Here is an 18,586-nt window from a genome sequence, read left to right on the forward strand (position 1 = left end):
CAAACACACCATAATCAAACCACAACAAAAAAAGGACAACACCTAATTGTGAATTTCAATCTAGTATCAAGCTTTATATCACCAAATTCAGTGTATACTTGGAACGACAAAACGAGAAATTAGATTTGATACATCTAAGATTTGAAACTTTTCAATAGCTGAATCCGTTATTAAACATATATATGTTTAAATCTCACATTTAAAACTGTGTATGTGATATCTTAATTTTTAATTTTCCTAAATATAATTTTAGGGTTGAAGGCAGAACTCGGCTAACTATAAAAACCAAACAACATAAACAAAATCTCATAAACAGGCAAATCGCAAATTCATCCCATTCAAACCAAACGCATTCAATCTATAATCGCTAAAAGCTTCATCTATAATCTCCACAAGCACATTAAACATCGAATTGAACCAAAATTTAAGCAGCAGTTTAATAATCTAACCTCAAAATAGCATTATAAAGCGACAATTAAAACGACAAAACGAGATCCAATGAAAACGGTTGAAAACAAAAACGTACAATTTCGCTCAGAACCTGAGCTTGGTGAAGAACCACCGGTTCTTGCCGGTTTTGAAACGATCCTCGAGGCGCTTCTTGGTCTCCTTGAGGGCAGTGACCTTCTTGTCCTTGGCGTGGAGGACGTCGGGGGAGACGGCGTCCTTGAGGTCCACGTCGAGCGTGTAGCGCGTTGGCATCAAGTGCTGGTAGTTGACGAGCTTGATGAAGGCCTTCACGCGCGACTTCTTCGCGGTCTTCTTGGCGGAGTCCTTCTTTATGACCTTGCTAGGGTACTTCTTTATCCCTGCAACCAAACAGTGACCGTAGGGGCGCTCGCGCGTGCCCTCATCGAAGGTTCGCACTATCACCGCCTTCTTCCCCGCGTAACGCCCCTGCAGCACTATCACTGCTTTGTTCGTCTTCAGAAACTTCACCATTTTTGCGCCTCTTTCTCTCTCTCTCTCTGTGCCGTCTCACTCACTGTGAACCTGAAGACGCGAACAAACGAGGGTTTGCTAACTTATAATGTAGAAACCCTAGAGGGTTCGGGTTGGGCCGTGCTGGCCCGTGTTTTCAAAATGGGCCTTTTTAGTTACACTCCCATTTTTTGTAGCCCTATCTTTTCATATATACAACCCTTTTTGTTTGCTTATAAATAATATTATTATTATTTTAAAAAATACATTCGAAATATATACCTATAGATTGTATGCATTTGTAGAGTTTTGGCGAGTTAATCAAAGCAATGAATATTTTTTATATTTAGCATTAAGAATTTAAATTTCGGATTTATGAATTAGGGTTTAAGATTTATATATAGTTTTCTGATAAATATTGTCCTAATGTTTATTTGTTTATTTTTTTATTTTTTATCAGCATCCTCCTAATGTTTATTGATTTTAATTCGTGTTCTTTTCTTATAATTCATATTGTTCTTAATTACTCTAATTTGGTTTTTACAATAAAATGTCAATTTATGGAGGATGAGTAGTAGTAGTAGTAAAAAATTTAGTACTAGGATGCATACAAATATTATATGATTGTATGTGTTATTGTGATAATAAATCAATGATAAAGATATCAATAATATTCAAAATGTTTAGCAAATTATTTGACAAATGTTCCTTTATAAAGATATTGAAATGGTTTTGAATAATTATTTTCATAAAAATTAATTTTTTTAGATAGTCATAAATCTCAAACAATCAGTAAAAAATTGAAAAAAATTACATTATTTCAATGTTGTAATATTTGAATTTGGTATATTATGACTATTTTATTTTTAAGAAATAAAGTTTTAAATGCTATTATCAATTTATTTAATATCTATTTTTAAAGGTGTATGATCTCTATCATTTAAAGTCATATGATTGCAATTAAAAAACTCTAACCTCAATCGCCCACTCTGTGTTTAAAATTTAAAAAATCTTAACCCCCAAATGATTTTTGACTAATCCGTCAATTCACTTCAGTTGTCACCTCACACAACACCCAATCCCATTTCTCTCTACCACATAAACAATACTTGACGTCGTTCGGTGGGACTTAACATAAATGACTAATTTGGGTACTTTTTAAAAACCATAGAAACCAAATTACTTTTTTTAAAAAACCATCATACTAAATTGAATACTAACCCTAAATTTAGGGACCAATAAGGTAATTATACCAAATTTTAATATGTGCAAAACTTTTGAAATATGAACTTAATAATAAGAACAAAATAGTACTGTTTTTTAACTCTTATATTTAAAGTAAGAATAGATTATAAATAATAAAGTCATTTAAAAGTAATGATGTTACACTAGCTATTTTCTTTAAGAAATTCCGTCTTCCAAATTCTCTCAATTGAAAAGAGACAATGATACACTTATATTGTATTTTACTTTCTAATTCTTTAGTTTCATAGTTGTCTCTTTGTTCACTCCATAATACGTTTACCAAATGTATGTCATTTCTCCAAAGTTGTTTAATCACTTGATCTCCAGTCCTTATAGAAAAACACATCATATGTAAGAATTTATCATGTTTGTAGTACTATATCAGGTTTTATCACATGAAAAATGTCACAACTATATTTACAAACTTGAAATACATGAAACACGTAATGAAGTTTTGAAATGTTAGAAAGTAAAGGTACTTGGTTGGTGATGAAACCAACTTGCTTAAGGATTTGATAAGGAATAATGATTTTGGGTGAGAGTTTTGTATATTTGAGAGTTATATTAATCTTAATTACAAACGTAACCTTTAAAAAGACATGACTGCATTCTTGAATCTCAAGGATTTTTCTTTGTGTTATAATTTATTTATTTTTGTCTATCTTGAGAAGTTTTCATCTTGTCTTTGATCATCTCAATCTTATCAAACGCTTTGTTGAATTATTTCTAAACCTAAAATAAAGGATTTTCATTCTCATACTAACACAATAAGATTATACATCTTCTCCCATATAGAGTCTCGCATGGAGTCATTCATATGTTAAAGTGTTGTTGTAAGTAAACTTTATCAATTAAATAATTTGGTCCCAAATTCCATTTTGTTATGAAATACAAGCCCTAACAAGTATTTTAAAGATTGAATAGTTATTTTAAATTTCCAATCAATCTAAGGGTGATAAGTCGAACTAAGTCTAACTTTTTTTCCTATAACTCTTTGTAAAATATCTTAAAAAATAAATGTAAAACGAAAATCTTTATGAGAAGTTAAAGTACACCATGTATTCTAAATAGTTTCTTTATGTACAAATTAGCTAATTTTTCTAAGAATAGATGTAATGTTAACCGGTGTAAAGTGATAAGATTTTGTTAAACTGTCCATAATTATCCATATTGCATCATGACCAAACATAACTTTTGGTAAATATATTACAAAGTTCATAAATATACTTTTCCATTTTCATTTTGGAACATTTAAAGACTATAATACACCATAAGGAATTTTATATTCTAATTTTGTTTCTTGGCCCACTAAACAATGTGCAAAATCTCCACCATTCTTTTCATCTCCCCAAACCTCCAAAGCATATTCTTCAAGCCTTGATACATCATTATGACACCTAGATGAATACTTTAAATATTTGTATGAGATTCTTCAATGTTTTTTCTCTCATGTATTTTCTTTCCGATAAGCAAATTCTATCTCTAAATTTGTTGATTCCATTGTAATCTAAATTTGTTGATTCCATTGTAATCCTTGTGGAGTTATGATTTATTTCCTTTTATTTTTGTTGTCAACTTTTCTTACAACAATTTGTTCCTTTCTTGAGCTTCTTTTATTTGTTCAAAAAAATCATTTGAGATTTTTAACATTCTTAAATACAAACTCTTGGGTCTTAGTTCCAAGTATATAAATGATTATATTAAATCCAATTCACTTACTATCATCATATATGAAAGTAGAGATTCTTGACTTAGCATCTGCCATAATATTTACTTATATAGGATGATATTACAACTTAAATTCGTAATCCTTAATATGTACTTTAAGTTTTTATGGTAAAGATTTCAAACCTTGGATCGTACAATTAATGTTTTCATGGTTTTATGAAAACCATTCCAACTAATTCTAATCATGTATAGGATAATTAACTTCTTGTTGTTTGAATTGTCATGAATATCACTCTCCATTCTTGTATCAATACACATCCTAATTTTTGTCCATAGACATTACAATATATCTCGATCTTTTCGTAGAGTGAGGAAGAAACACAATATATTTCTTCAACTCTTGAAAACTAGTTTCCCTTATTTCATTCCATGTAAATTGTTGACCATTGTGTGTAAGTTTTGTCATAGTCAATGTTGATTTATTTCAGCTTACCTTTCATCTTATCCGATGAGATCTCAACATATTTTATTATATTTAATTTCTCAATATTCTCATTAAGATGATTAATTTTCATTTGAATTAACAAAGAAATAAGCAACATAAAGGTAGTCACATCGTATGAACCAAATCACTATATTCACAAGCAAAAACGTGTTTCTATATTTTTCTAGTAATAATTAGTAAAGTTAAACAAAATGTTTTGGTGTATGCCTTGTAGGAGACCAATAACCTTTATCATGATAACATATATTTTCATCTTCTACGCTATTCTTCCTGCCTTTTTTTTCATATTACTTTTTAGCTTCTAATAAAAAAATATTTTTATAAGATCCTTCAAAACCATATTTATTACAAGCATGATCTGAATCACATCCATTACTGTAGGAATTATATATTACTGCATTGACTTATAAAAAGAGGGAGTGAAACCAATTAGAAAGTTTAAATTTTTTTATTAACAACTATAGTAACAGTTCACAATAATAATTATAAAATCAACTTAGACAAGAGAACAACAGAAAATAAATTGAAATAATTATCTGATTTATTTTCATAAAAAAAAGTTCTCTATTTATACATACAAATGTAACTTATAATCTTAAAGATCACAAATCATTCAAAATAACATAATTTACTTACCATTATTATACATTAAATATATAAAGTTAAATAATATTAAACATGAATTAAAAAAAAAACTAATCAACATTAAATAACATCATTTACTTACCATTATTATACATTAAATATATAAATTTAAATAATATTAAACATGAATTATAAAAAACTAATCAACATTATAGTAATTATTTATAACAATACGTGTGTGAGAGTGAAGACAAGCCAAAGAAACAATAAGATACACAGTGAATTGATTTTTTTGTACTAAAATAAAATGAAGATGATGTTTTGAAGTTAACAGAAACTTCAATTTTATATCCATTGCAAGCCCACAGAATCCCATGGTTGTTTTGTGACCTTTTCTTCCTCTGGTTTAGGTCACCAAAACCACTTTTGCTTTCAACTTTCCTCAAATTGTAGTTTATTCCTAATTCAAATTTTTTCTCCATAAGCAAGAACAATTTCTGAAACAATCATTTGCCTTTTTTTTTCATACCAAAACCAGTTATATAAATTAAATAATCACCAATATTTACTTGTCACCTTATTTCTTTTAGTTCAAAATTTGATTTTATAGTTATATTTTGAAAATCCACTCGACTTTGTCTTCTGCTAAATTACTAGCAATATCCAAACGTGTAAAATGCGTTGTATATAACATTTTGTTTTTTTTCGTAAACCACGAGCTATGTTTTGACAAACGATAACTATATTGCGCATTGATTATTTATATTACTGATATATTTTCTTATAACTGTTTTTGTGTTGTACCGGTTAGGTTCGTACGACTGATGGAGACTCAATTTCCGGTCAAGGTCGATTGAAACTATCATTTCCAAAGAGAATTAACGAGATCAATCAATGATTAAATACTAGGTAATATATTCTTAATTACGACCCATATCTTTAATCCAATCCAAAAATAAATGATCCATAATAATCATATAAATAGACACAATTTTCAAGGATCGGGTACATCATCATTCAGTACTAATAGCACCGAGTGCCGAATACTTAAATTTTACTTGAATGTTTGAGTACCTTTTGCAGGTACCATCCGAGTTCAAAATTCACGAAGACGAGAAATAGAGAAAAGAGAACAGTATAAAAAATTCATCCGAGATGAGAGAGAGAAAGATAAACCGATTGAAAAAGAAGAAAATCGTTCTATTAATTCCAACATTGTTCGAGAACATTTATAGTTTTTAAATTATTCTTAACATAGCATATGTGTTTTTGTTAATATATAATTATTACATTACACATTATTATTATATACTCTGGATTAAAAAAAAAATGGTTATGAAGCAGAGAAGGAAACTACGATAACATCCTTGTACATTACGAGAGTGTGTAGTACAGTTAGAAACGGCAAAAGGGGTGAAAGTCCCACGAAGGTTGAAAAATTGACAGTTTCCATTTTTGTTATAAAAGTCACAGTTTTCAAAGTTAGAAAATAATAATAACACTGAAATAGTCGTGTTTTCCTTTTTTTTCCCATGCATTATTTAAAATCATGACCTATGTTTCCATTGATATAAAATAATGATGAACCTTGTTGTCCATGTTATTTCTTTCTAGCTATTTGCATTTATGGATGGTAGCAATGAGTGAGGAAGAAAAGAGGCTTTTGTGGATGCCACATTGTTATTGGTGGAAGACACTGTTTTATGTGGTTTTCCTTTACATTTTCTTTTTACCTGATTGAGATGGTAGTTTTAGTTTTCAGTAGTGCTCAAAGTAGTGGAAATCTTCCTTTATTTTTCTGTCTTCTTCCTTACAAAGTTATCAAAATGGATATAGTGGAGAGAATTGTCATCTTTCCAACAACATTTATGCCATACATTTTTTCACTATATTTATTTCATTTATTTAAAATTAAAATAAAATAAATTACTTTTTTTTAATGTACGTCCAATAGTCTCATTCCATTCAAATTGAGATAAATTACACTTTAAATATATCGTCAAGATGTGTTTTAACGACAAAACATTAATAAAACTCCGAGTTCCAAAAAAAAATTCTCATTTTCAATGAAGGGATTTCAGTACTTTCATTAGTTTTACATGCTCAAGGCATTTTTGTAGACAAGAACTCCGTTTTTTCCTTTTTTCAGATGGTAAATATTTCTCAGAACATGGAGTGTGAATCCAATCTATGTTTGAATTGAAATTGAGATACTGATACAAGTTTTTCTCTTCTGAAAGAGGTTGATAATAAGTTTTTTCAAAATGGACTATTTGTCTCTCTGTTAGAGGTGTTCCAGAAATGTCTGCGATCGAGTAAATTTTTCAGAAGTCGAGAATAATAACAGAACTCGTTGAGATACTTATGAAACTAAATTTAAACCAATAAACTCTTACTTATATCAATATATCAAAGTTAATGATATTTGTGTAGGTAAAGTAAAATGACATTAACACTTATAGTTCCAATAAACACTTTGTTGTTTTCAAGAAAGAACATAAAAAAAAAATTGGGTGTCTCTTTGGAAGAAAACGAAGACAAGTGATGACGAAAATAGTTTGAACAGGGAAAAGGAAGAAAATTGGAAGTTGAATGGGTTTTTGAAGAACAATTTTGATTTGTGAAGCTCCTGACAACAAAGGTCACACTTGTATTATTTCAAATCACGATTCTACCCTCCTCAGAACAAACATCAATCTTATATTATTTCAATTCAACGTAGTTAGTCAAAATTTCACATGCTTATGTTATTTAAAATATTTTTAAAATATTCATTTTTTTTAATTAATTTAGTTCTATGAAAAATTACCAATGAATATTTTTTCAACAAAAAAATAATTGTTTCAAGTTGCATTGCTACAGAGACACGGTTTACGTAACGTGCAGTACAAATCCTGTGAGTGGAAGTACAATGGACGGCAATTGGAATTCAACAAAAGTCTGAGGGCAAAATAGGAAATAAAAACAGCGTGAATAGAATAAATAAAACTGATTATTTATGAAAATTTGTAATCGTAAATATTTTCCCCTTTTTCTTTTTCATTTCACATTCTTTTCAGTGTCTCTTGCCTTAACGATCTCACTGTTTTTGTTTCTCACGCGATGGCGCCGGGAGTCGGAGGCCTGCAGCTCACTTCCCTTGCCGCCGCCGCCGCCTCTGATTCCGATGACCTCGAGGATGTGCGGCTCTTGGACTCCTACGACGAAATCGATGCCGGAGCCAGGCGGATTCAGGTGACGGTCACCGGCATGACCTGCGCCGCCTGCTCCAATTCCGTCGAATCAGCTCTCAAATCACTCGACGGAGTTATCAGCGCCTCCGTCGCACTGCTTCAGAACAAAGCCGACGTAGTTTTCAACTCGGCTCTGCTCAAGGTTCGTCTTTCTCTCTCTACAACTTACTTTTGTATCTTTTATTTATTGCTTATTATGAAAATTTAACTTGCTTGAAGTTTTAGCCTCACTACGTTTTAGTTAGGTTCTGTTTGGATATAAATCTTTGCAGTGAGCACTTGTAGCAGAGAAAATTAAGAAGAAAATAAGTTAAATTGAATTGAACTTGTGCTAACTTATACAGAAGCTTTTTCTTTTAACTTTCAGAAAATGTTTGCGTCGTAAGTTAATTTTAGTTTAGGGAGAAAATTAATTAATTTTACCTTTTTTATTTTTTCCTCCCAATTTATGGAGAGGTTTATCTAAACCATAATTCTAGTTTGTTTTAACGTATTTTAGATAATTAATCACTTATTTTCTTTTGAAACGATCTCTACTAAAAAATTGATTAATTATTATTATCTCTTGATGAATCGATCGAGAGTGTATTTCCGTAATGGTTTTTTTATTTTGGTGTTTTAACATTTTTTTTGGCCTTTATTGGTTGCATTTGGGCAATCGTGAGCACGTGCATTACGTCTGGAATTGAGATGCGTTCTCCTTAAATCAGTAATCTTGCTGTTTTTCCGGGTGAATTTTGCTGTTGTGTTTTTTATTGCAGTTATTTAAAGTTGCTTTCTATATTTATTGCTTTGGTCGCTGGTGATTGCATTTAAGTGGACATTTATATACTGTGTTCCTGTCAATACTGATATATAACCTTTTATCTAGCAAAAATTCTCCACCTCAGCTTTTAAAGTATGAATGGTGATTACATTGTTTTTGTTAGTTATAACTGTGTTAGATTTTTTAATTTTTGTTATTTTTCCATGTTTGTTGTCCCAATATTCAGTGTGGGGTTACTTATAGTTGGATATGAATCCAGATTTTTTGGGGTCCTCTGGTACAGGTGGATCCCTGTGTGTGTTTTTTCTCTTAAGATGTAGACTAAAATAATTTATGTCATAATACTTCAACTGATATCTATATTCCTTTCATTAACTCATTCTCTTGGAGCTTATTATTTCTTTTTAGTGGTATAAATATTTTTGTGCTCAGATATCATGATTTGGCCACTAAAGCGGACATCCTAACCATCTGGTTCTGCTACTACTGAAAGATGATACTCCCTCTGTCCCAAAATGATTGCCACTTTAACCTTCTAAAACAAAATTCTATATGACTAATGTTAGCAGTTTTCAACTAAATATTAATGTTCTTATTCCCAATTTGTTCCCAAATTAATTATCTGTCTCAATAAGAGTAACACATTTATTGAATGAGTAGAGTTATTTTAGTAAATATTATTTGAGAAAGTGATATATTTACTATCGTTCTTAATCTATGCAAAAAAAAACCTTAAACTGAAGTCATCATGAGATATAAACAGTATACTTGATTGGAAGATTATTGTTTGGCTGATGCATATTAAGTGATGATTTGCCAGTCCGTTAGTCCTATATAATATGAATAAGAACATTTTTTTTTCAAGTGATTTAGTACTCGAAGCTTTTATTTGATAAGATATTGTGTCATGTATTCCAGGATGAAGACATTAAAAATGCAATTGAAGATGCTGGGTTTGAAGCAGACATATTACCTGAATCTAGTACCGTTGGAAAGATGCCACATGGAACCTTGGTGGGACAGTTCACAATTGGAGGTATGACATGTGCAGCATGTGTAAATTCAGTTGAAGGCATTTTAAGAAAGCTTCCAGGGGTCAAGAGGGCGGTGGTAGCTTTGGCTACTTCGTCAGGTGAAGTTGAATATGATTCCAGTGTAATTAGTAAAGATGATATAGTCAACGCGATTGAAGATTCCGGCTTTGATGCTTCATTTTTACAAAGCAATGAACAGGATAAAATAATTTTAGGGGTGGTTGGTGTGTACAGTGTGATTGATGGACAAGTTTTAGAGGGCATTATTAGCAGCATAAAAGGAGTCAGGCAGTTTCATTTTGACCAGATTTCAGGTGAATTGGATGTTCTGTTTGATCCTGAAGTTCTTAGTTCTAGATCCTTAGTTGATGCAATCCAGGGGGGAAGCAATGGGAAGTTCAAATTACATGTTAGAAGCCCTCATATGAGAATGACTTCTAAAGGCGCTGAAGAGATTTCAACTATATTTCGGCGCTTTATCTCCAGTCTGTTTCTTAGTGTGAGTATTTTTCTTTTAATCTCAAATCATATAATGATCATATAGTTTCATTGTATTTCCTTGTCTTCTTTATTTGCCTTCCTTTCCATCTAATTGTGATCTCTATGGGTACATAGTATAGTATACATGTCAAAGTTCTTGTTAGATGATGTTCTGGCTCTGAAACAGCTACATATTATTTATGTTAAGTTGTGAACTGTGCTTTATCCTGAAAACTCATTGACACAGAAACAATGTCTTGTCTATTTTTAGAAACAGATTCTTATATATATTGCATTCGAGGAAGGAAAATTAGAACTGCAAAGAAGTTATGGGCGGTTGGGATAGATATCATTTATTGCTTTGCTTCTGTATTCTAAAAAATTAAGGCCTTTTACCATCTTTGGAGAGTCTGCAATTGTCAAATCCCATAAAGATATGCTTTGTAGGGAATTCATCCATTCATTAATTTCACATGAAAGAAGAGGTGTTCTACCTTAGTATCCTCTTCTTTTCATGAAAAATACACATACTGAAAAAAATACAAGATTTGATATTGCTGAAAGGAAAAATAGTTCTATTCAAAATTTGAGTCTGTGTATTAACACTCCCTTGTGTTTTTAGTTATTGTTAGACTTTTTGAATATATTTTTACTTGATGCTTGTCTCAGATTCCTCTCTTCTTCGTGAGGGTAGTTTGTCCTCATATACCATTCATGTATTCCCTGTTACTTCGGCGATGTGGGCCTTTCCTCATGAGTGATTGGTTGAAATGGGCATTGGTGAGTCTGATCCAATTTGTGATCGGTAAGTGCTTCTATATTGCAGCTGGCAGAGCTCTTAGAAATGGTTCCACAAACATGGATGTCCTGGTTGCAGTGGGAACTACCGCTTCTTATGTTTATTCTGTTTGTGCTCTTCTATATGGTGCTCTTACTGGATTTTGGTCTCCAACTTACTTTGAAACAAGTGCTATGCTCATAACATTTGTATTGTTGGGCAAGTATTTGGAGTGCCTTGCCAAGGGAAAGACATCTGATGCTATCAAGAAATTAGTAGAACTTGCTCCTGCAACAGCTTTACTAGTTGTCAAAGATAAAGGTGCGCATCAATTTCAATTTTTTTTTTTTTTTGGTTTTTTGAAGGAACATGAACCATATTTGGATTTGATTATCTTATATGTAGATTGAAATATCATTAATTAAGTTGATCACATTTGTTATGTTCTGGATGAAAATGATGACAACTAAAATTATATTGATATCTAGGTGGTAAATGTATTGAAGAAAGGGAAATTGATTGTTTGCTTGTTCAACCTGGGGACACATTGAAAGTTCTTCCTGGTGCAAAGATCCCTACCGATGGTATTGTTACTTGGGGCTCAAGTTATGTAAATGAAAGCATGGTAACTGGTGAATCTGTACCTATTTTGAAGGAGGTGAATGCTCCTGTTATTGGAGGCACAATAAATTTTCATGGTGTCCTTCATGTTCGAGCTTCCAAAGTAGGATCTGATACAGTTTTGAGCCAGATTATTAGTTTGGTTGAGACAGCGCAGATGTCCAAAGCTCCTATTCAGAAGTTTGCTGATTATGTAAGTATATTGGTCATGGTTGTGTTTGCCTATGTTGCCCTCAGGCTGACCTATATTTTTCTGGAGTTACTTTCATAGTGAATGCCTTTTGTTTGGAGTATTTTTTTTTAAAGAAAGGATTAGCTTGTGAAACCGTGCTTCAGTTCAGCCAATTGTTTCATGTTTCAAGGTTACCTGGCACTTGACAACCAATTTATATTTTTTCAAATGTTGCAATTCTTCTTACTTTGGTAATCTCAATTGTTAAGTTATATTTACTCACCCGGACAGAACTTGGTATTATGGCTATATTTGGTTCATGATGGATGGATTGTAGTTCTACTGTGGTTGTTATTGTTACTCTCTCTATTTTTTAAGCGAAAATTTGTGGAATTTGGCATACCCTTATCTTAATAAAAGATACATTTAGCAGAAGGAATCATATAGTCTGTTCCTTGACTGTTTTCTGGCTAATTTGGTTAAGCTTGTAAAGCTGGGGTAGTCTTTTGAAGTCTCTCTGGTATCTGAAAATTGGGTTGTTAAATGAAATCTAGTTATTCCAATTTGTGGCTTTCATCCTAAATGTTGGGGACGTTTTTGCTTGTTCATCATTTTCTGAAAGTAGTCTCTATCTTTATTTTTGAAAGTGGCCTCATCTTAAAAGAAAATACAGAGTAGTTTATTGGTCCATAGATGAGTGAAGATATATTAGATATTAGCTTAAGTTCTATTCTCTTGGTTTGCAGGTGGCAAGCATATTTGTTCCTTTGGTCGTTTCTTTGGCATTATTGACATTATTATGCTGGTAAGGTCACCTAACTGGTTTGGGCATATTAATAAATGTTAGATAACTACTGTGATTGGAATTCTTATTCCTTCTCTTTAAATTTGGTTCATTATCTTTAGGTACATTGCTGGGGCTATTGGAGCTTACCCAGAAGAGTGGCTGCCAGAAAATGGGAATCACTTTGTTTTTGCCCTGATGTTCTCAATATCTGTAGTAGTGATTGCATGTCCCTGTGCCGTTGGCTTGGCAACACCAACAGCTGTGATGGTGGCAACAGGGGTTGGGGCTAACAATGGAGTGTTAATTAAAGGTGGAGATGCACTGGAAAGGGCCCAGAGGGTTAAGTATGTGATATTTGATAAAACAGGCACTCTGACTCAGGGAAAAGCTACTGTTACTACTGCCAAGACTTTCACAGGAATGGAACGTGGAGAATTTCTTAAATTGGTGGCTTCTGCTGAGGTGAATTTTAATTTCTAAATGATTGTTACGTTTTTCTTCTTATTGTCTTCAGAGCATTGATTCTGGTGAGTTTATAGAGGACTTATAGAGGATATTTCCACATTTCCCTCCCTCTTGTCTGCTTAACTTCTTGAATAGTGTTATGGCATGATTAGCAAGTTTAGAGTAGATTAATGAATAATAGTTTCTTATATGTTTGGTTGTCAGAAAATAACACCCTTCTATGTTTTGTCTGATGCCTTTAGGGTAACCAATTATGACTTGTTATATTTCATTTAATTTTTGTGATTCAGGCTAGCAGTGAACACCCACTAGCAAATGCAATATTAGCATATGCACGCCATTTTCATTTCTTTGATGACTCGTCTGCTGATACCGGTACCGAGAATGATGCGAAAACTGGTTGGCTTTTTGATGTCTCAGACTTCTCTGCTCTTCCTGGAAAAGGCGTTCAATGTTTCATAGATGGAAAGCTTATTTTGGTATGTCCTTTTACTATCATGGTCGTCTTGATCTCTACAAACTGGAATTTGCTTCTTGTTTTCCAGAGAGTCTTAACCATGGCAATTTGTCCTCAACAGGTTGGTAACAGGAAGTTGATGGCGGAAAATGGCATACATATTTCAACAGAGGTGGAAAATTTTGTGGTAGAGCTCGAAGAAAGTGCTAAGACAGGGATACTGGTAGCATATAACGATATATTAACTGGAGTCTTGGGGATTGCGGACCCACTAAAGAGAGAAGCTTCTGTAGTCATAGAGGGTCTCCAGAAAATGGGTGTCACACCTGTTATGGTTACAGGAGATAACTGGAGAACAGCTCGTGCTGTTGCTAAGGAGGTCTGTATATTTCTGTATTATGTTTTATTTATATTTACCATTAAAATCTGTGTTCTGACTTCTTATAACTATTAGGGTGTATATTCAAAGGGTATTCTTCTAGGATCAGCATTCAACAACTGTACTTTTGCTTGTATAAAAAGATCAATAACCACTCAAATATTTTTGTAATTTTGGTGTTTAAAATCAAGGGAAGTGGAAAAGACATACTTAAGATCCAGGGATGAAAAAAATGTTTTAACTTATAATACTGGCCTTTTTGAGAAGGCCTTCTGTAGGTACTCTTAATTCATAACAACAATGGTAAAAGTTGAAACACTGGTCTTATTTAAAATATGGAGTCATTAGTTACCGGGTTCTTTAGCTCTCCATTGTGAATTATAACTCAACTCAACTAACAAATTGTCCGTCTGAAGCAAAATTAGTACTTGTACAGAGTTGCATCAGAAATTTTACGGGATAGAAATTTATACAAAAATTGATTATGGGATAGAAATTGATGTTGTCAAACCCGTGTTTAAAAAACGTATTGTATGACAGGTTAACATATCAGATGTTAGGGCAGAGGTCATGCCAGCAGGAAAAGCTGATGTTGTTCGTTCATTCCAAAAAGATGGAAGCATAGTTGCAATGGTGGGTGATGGCATCAATGATTCTCCTGCATTAGCTGCAGCTGATGTTGGTATGGCTATCGGAGCTGGAACTGATATTGCAATTGAAGCCGCAGACTATGTGCTGATGAGAAATAACTTAGAAGATGTGATCACAGCCATTGATCTTTCCCGGAAGACCTTCTCTCGAATTCGATTGAATTATGTATTTGCAATGGCTTACAATGTTGTGGCCATACCAGTTGCCGCTGGTGTTTTCTACCCTTCACTGAGGATCAAGCTACCACCGTGGGTTGCTGGTGCCTGCATGGCTCTCTCTTCTGTAAGTGTTGTATGCTCTTCTTTGCTTCTTAAAAGATATAGAAGACCCAGACTTACTGCAATACTTGAAATAGTTGTAGAATAGCAAGAAAGCATTATAGGTTTTAGCTTGTGAGGGTATAAATGAATTTGGATCCAAATCTGCAATTCCAATTTTGTGCATGGTTCTTTTTTTTCCTGCATCCTTGGGTTGGGAGATGCTGTTGTAACTGTAGCCACCAATTAATTGTAAATTGTACTTGGATTGTAATTGATGAAGCACTTTCCCCCTACAAAAACAACCACACTTTCACTACTTTTTATTTATGCTCAACTTCTTCCATGGAGCCATTTGAATGTGTAGTTGATGAGATCTTTCCAACCTCCTAAGGTCTGCTTGTTTCCACATGAATATTGTTCATGCGGATAGAAAAGGAAAGAATAAGTGTTTGCATCCATTCAAATGCAAGGAAAGAAATGCAATGATTTGTGGGAGAAGGATAAATTCAGCTCCCAAAAAAACTAAGTTAAAGGAATTCACACAAAAAGTCAATTTTACCCTCATTCTTTTATACACGTAAAATAACACTATTATATATATTACAATAAAAAATATTATATATATATATATATATTATAATAAATTATATATTATACTTAATTATTATAATAATATAATATAATAATAAAATAAATATTTATATAATCAGTATATTTATATAATAATATTAAAAGAAAATAAAATTATGTATTTTATATTAAAATTTATTTATAGTTGAAATAAAAGTTTTTACTTAATTCAAATTTATAAAAAAATATCTAATATTTTATTATTAAATATTTTTTAAAATAAGGATAAATGTGTAAATTTATCTTTTATACATTTAAAATAAATAAAAAATTTCTTACAATCATCATATTATCACCGACAAATTTCAATAAACTTTCTTCACAAATTCACTTTAACATACTTTAATCTAAACAACTTCACTTTCTTCATACTTTTCTCTCAAATCAACTCCTTCAAATTCACTACCCAATCCAAACACACATAAGGAATTCTAAAATAAAAGAACAATAATTTTTTTTATCACTCATTTGATTTTATATTGAACAAATATTCTCAATAAAAAAGTAGGCAAAAATAAAAGTTTTTTTTTTTCAGAACGTCACTTTCTCTCCATTCCTTTTAATTTTGGATGGATAATAAAAGATTAGGCTCTTCCTCTTTTCAAGCTTCTTTCCATGCAAGAGTGAAACCAAAACTCCATACACAATAGCTTCCACACCCTTCTTTTCAATGTTTCACACATACATTGGATTATCGCGATGAAAGGGACACATTTTATTTTGATTAAAAAAGAATTGGATATCTATTTAGTCCATTTTGATTTATTGAAAATTTAATTAAAAAAAATCTATTCCTATCTATTTAATACAAATCCATTTTAATCTATAAAATCCATTAACCAATAACTTTTTTCTGAATACTTTAATCTTCATTAAAGTCATACCTTTTAAAAAAAATTTAAAAGAAATACGAAACTATACGTTGTACCAAAAATTCAAAATATAGTTTTTGAAAACTTTAAAAAAGGTGAATTTAGAAAAAAAAATTATAAAGAAATTGGTTGGAATAATTTTGATCCATTAGTATTGATAAAGAAGATAAATTAGATTTTGAGAAACAATAGAATTGTTTTTATCCATCTTTAAAATTAAATGAATGGAATTTTGATAACCATTGTTTTATATTTTGTAATATTATGTGTGTGAATATGCCAGATGAATAATCAATAAATGGCCATGAAAAATTGTTATTAGAGTCAATAATTTTTTTGTCAAGTATTAATCTGTGTTGGTAGGAGGAATATTATTTTGTAGTTGTAATATCAATAAATTTCCATTCCTTATTCAAAAGCAAAGTAGTTGTATTATTAAATGCGACCAAGACTCTACATTAGACCACATGTTATAAATTAGGATGTTGTAACATCCACAACAATAAAAATACACACTTCACTTTAATAAATTAATATTTTATTCATTTTTATTTTATTTTTAATTTAAAGATATTATTATATTATTATAATAAATATATGTTATTTACTGGTCATATCAACAAAACTTTTCTCTATTATGTAAGTGATTGACTACAAACTAGAAGCTTAAAACCTAATAATATTATTTTGGTGTGAAATGTATGTATACACTGTTTACAGTGTTAATATATTCGATTTTTTTAAGAGAAAAGTTTATTTGAAAAAAAACATACATTTAACATGGGTTATAATAATATAATATAATTTAAATAAAAAAAATAAAATAAAATAAAATAAAATAAAATAAAATAAAATATTAATTCATTATAGTGTGAAATATATGTATATACTATTTAGGGTATAGATTTAAAATTTAGAATTTAAAATTTAGGAATTAGGGTGGGTATTTAGTGTGTTAATAATGTATGAGGGTTTTTTCCTAAAGAAATATGATTGGATTTGAAGAGTGGCGTGCGTTGAATTGAACAAGTCAGATTTCCCTTCCTCTCTTTCTCTCTGTACGGAAAATTATGTTTGACCATTTATAAAATATATTTATTATGCCGTAACAAATGTTTCATCCAACCTAACATCAACAACAATTAAACATTTCCTTTATTCGAGCATTACAATTACTATATATATATAGCTTCAATCTTTTGTTTCAGTCCATCACTTCACACTAATAATATTATAAACGCATAGGTTAAGTTTTTGTTTAAATATATATTCAAATATTTGTTTTGCTTACCAAGAGATTAATAAGAAAGTAGTTTAAAAAATTATATAAAAAAATAATTAATGTACCATGGATACCGGACGAAAGAACGAGAACACTACAAAGTATGTAATAAATGACAACAACAATTGTTACAAAAATATTTAACGAGTCGTATTCATATTCTAAAACATGCGGGAACATCTCAGACAAATAAACTGAACACTGATGAACTGAGATGAATATTCTTCAGATATCTCAACATACCTTATACACCTAATATATTTTCATACAAATCAGGGATCACGATGCACATCGGTGAATAACTGATCTTCAGTTCATCACAACAAGGATCCATAATCAACACTATAAATAAACCATTTGTGGAGGTGCAAGGTACACTTTAATCAGTTCCTTATACAGAGTATTTATTTGATCGTCGGAACACTTTTTTCAAGTTAACTTCAAGTGAACATCAACATTTGAAAAAGAAATTTAAAAAAAAAAAACGAGAAAATCATCAAACATGTCAATTATTATACAACAAATCCAAGTATTATTTAGAACTTATTTTTCTATACAGGTGCAATTAATAATATAAGATTTAGAAGAACAGTTTACTTGGTAAAACAATCACTCTTTGAAGTAATTTCTTTTTCCTTCCTTTCATTTGGATATAATTTTATGTTCTATAACTTATGCTTTATGTAGTATATTAATTCATGTTTAGGGATAGAGCTTTTTTTTTATAAATAATTCAATAAAAAAACTTTATTTAAGTCTTATGTAATTCATATATTTAGTTAATTAGTTAGTTTT

The 18,586-nt window shown here is 31.0% G+C and overlaps 2 protein-coding genes across 2 annotated transcripts; one reads left to right on the forward strand and one right to left on the reverse strand.

Moving 5' to 3' along the window:
• Window positions 1-309: 309 nt before the first annotated feature.
• Window positions 310-1,025, reverse strand: LOC137822051 (large ribosomal subunit protein eL27-like). The gene has a single exon (XM_068626946.1). It carries the CDS (start codon window positions 940-942, stop codon window positions 535-537), a length of 408 nt encoding a protein of 135 aa, XP_068483047.1. The 5' UTR covers window positions 943-1,025; the 3' UTR covers window positions 310-534.
• A 6,386-nt stretch (window positions 1,026-7,411) lies between these two features.
• Window positions 7,412-15,306, forward strand: LOC137822052 (copper-transporting ATPase RAN1-like). Its single transcript, XM_068626947.1, has 9 exons — window positions 7,412-8,299; window positions 9,842-10,456; window positions 11,107-11,536; window positions 11,704-12,029; window positions 12,755-12,813; window positions 12,915-13,257; window positions 13,551-13,739; window positions 13,839-14,096; window positions 14,637-15,306. Exons 1-9 carry the CDS (start codon window positions 8,027-8,029, stop codon window positions 15,111-15,113), a joined length of 2,970 nt encoding a protein of 989 aa, XP_068483048.1. The 5' UTR covers window positions 7,412-8,026; the 3' UTR covers window positions 15,114-15,306.
• Window positions 15,307-18,586: the final 3,280 nt, after the last annotated feature.

Source organism: Phaseolus vulgaris, chromosome 9, assembly GCF_000499845.2.
Source record: "Phaseolus vulgaris cultivar G19833 chromosome 9, P. vulgaris v2.0, whole genome shotgun sequence".
NCBI classification, from domain to species: domain Eukaryota; kingdom Viridiplantae; phylum Streptophyta; class Magnoliopsida; order Fabales; family Fabaceae; genus Phaseolus; species Phaseolus vulgaris.

Excerpts from the sequence above, each read along its gene's own strand:
- LOC137822051 (XM_068626946.1), bottom strand. The coding sequence starts at position 942 with ATGGTGAAGTTTCTGAAGACGAACAAAGCAGTGATAGTGCTGCAGGGG.
- LOC137822052 (XM_068626947.1), top strand. The coding sequence starts at position 8,027 with ATGGCGCCGGGAGTCGGAGGCCTGCAGCTCACTTCCCTTGCCGCCGCC. Across the intron at positions 8,300-9,841 it reads TCAACTCGGCTCTGCTCAAG|GATGAAGACATTAAAAATGC; the intron begins GTTCGTCTTTCT and ends CATGTATTCCAG. Across the intron at positions 14,097-14,636 it reads CTCGTGCTGTTGCTAAGGAG|GTTAACATATCAGATGTTAG; the intron begins GTCTGTATATTT and ends ATTGTATGACAG.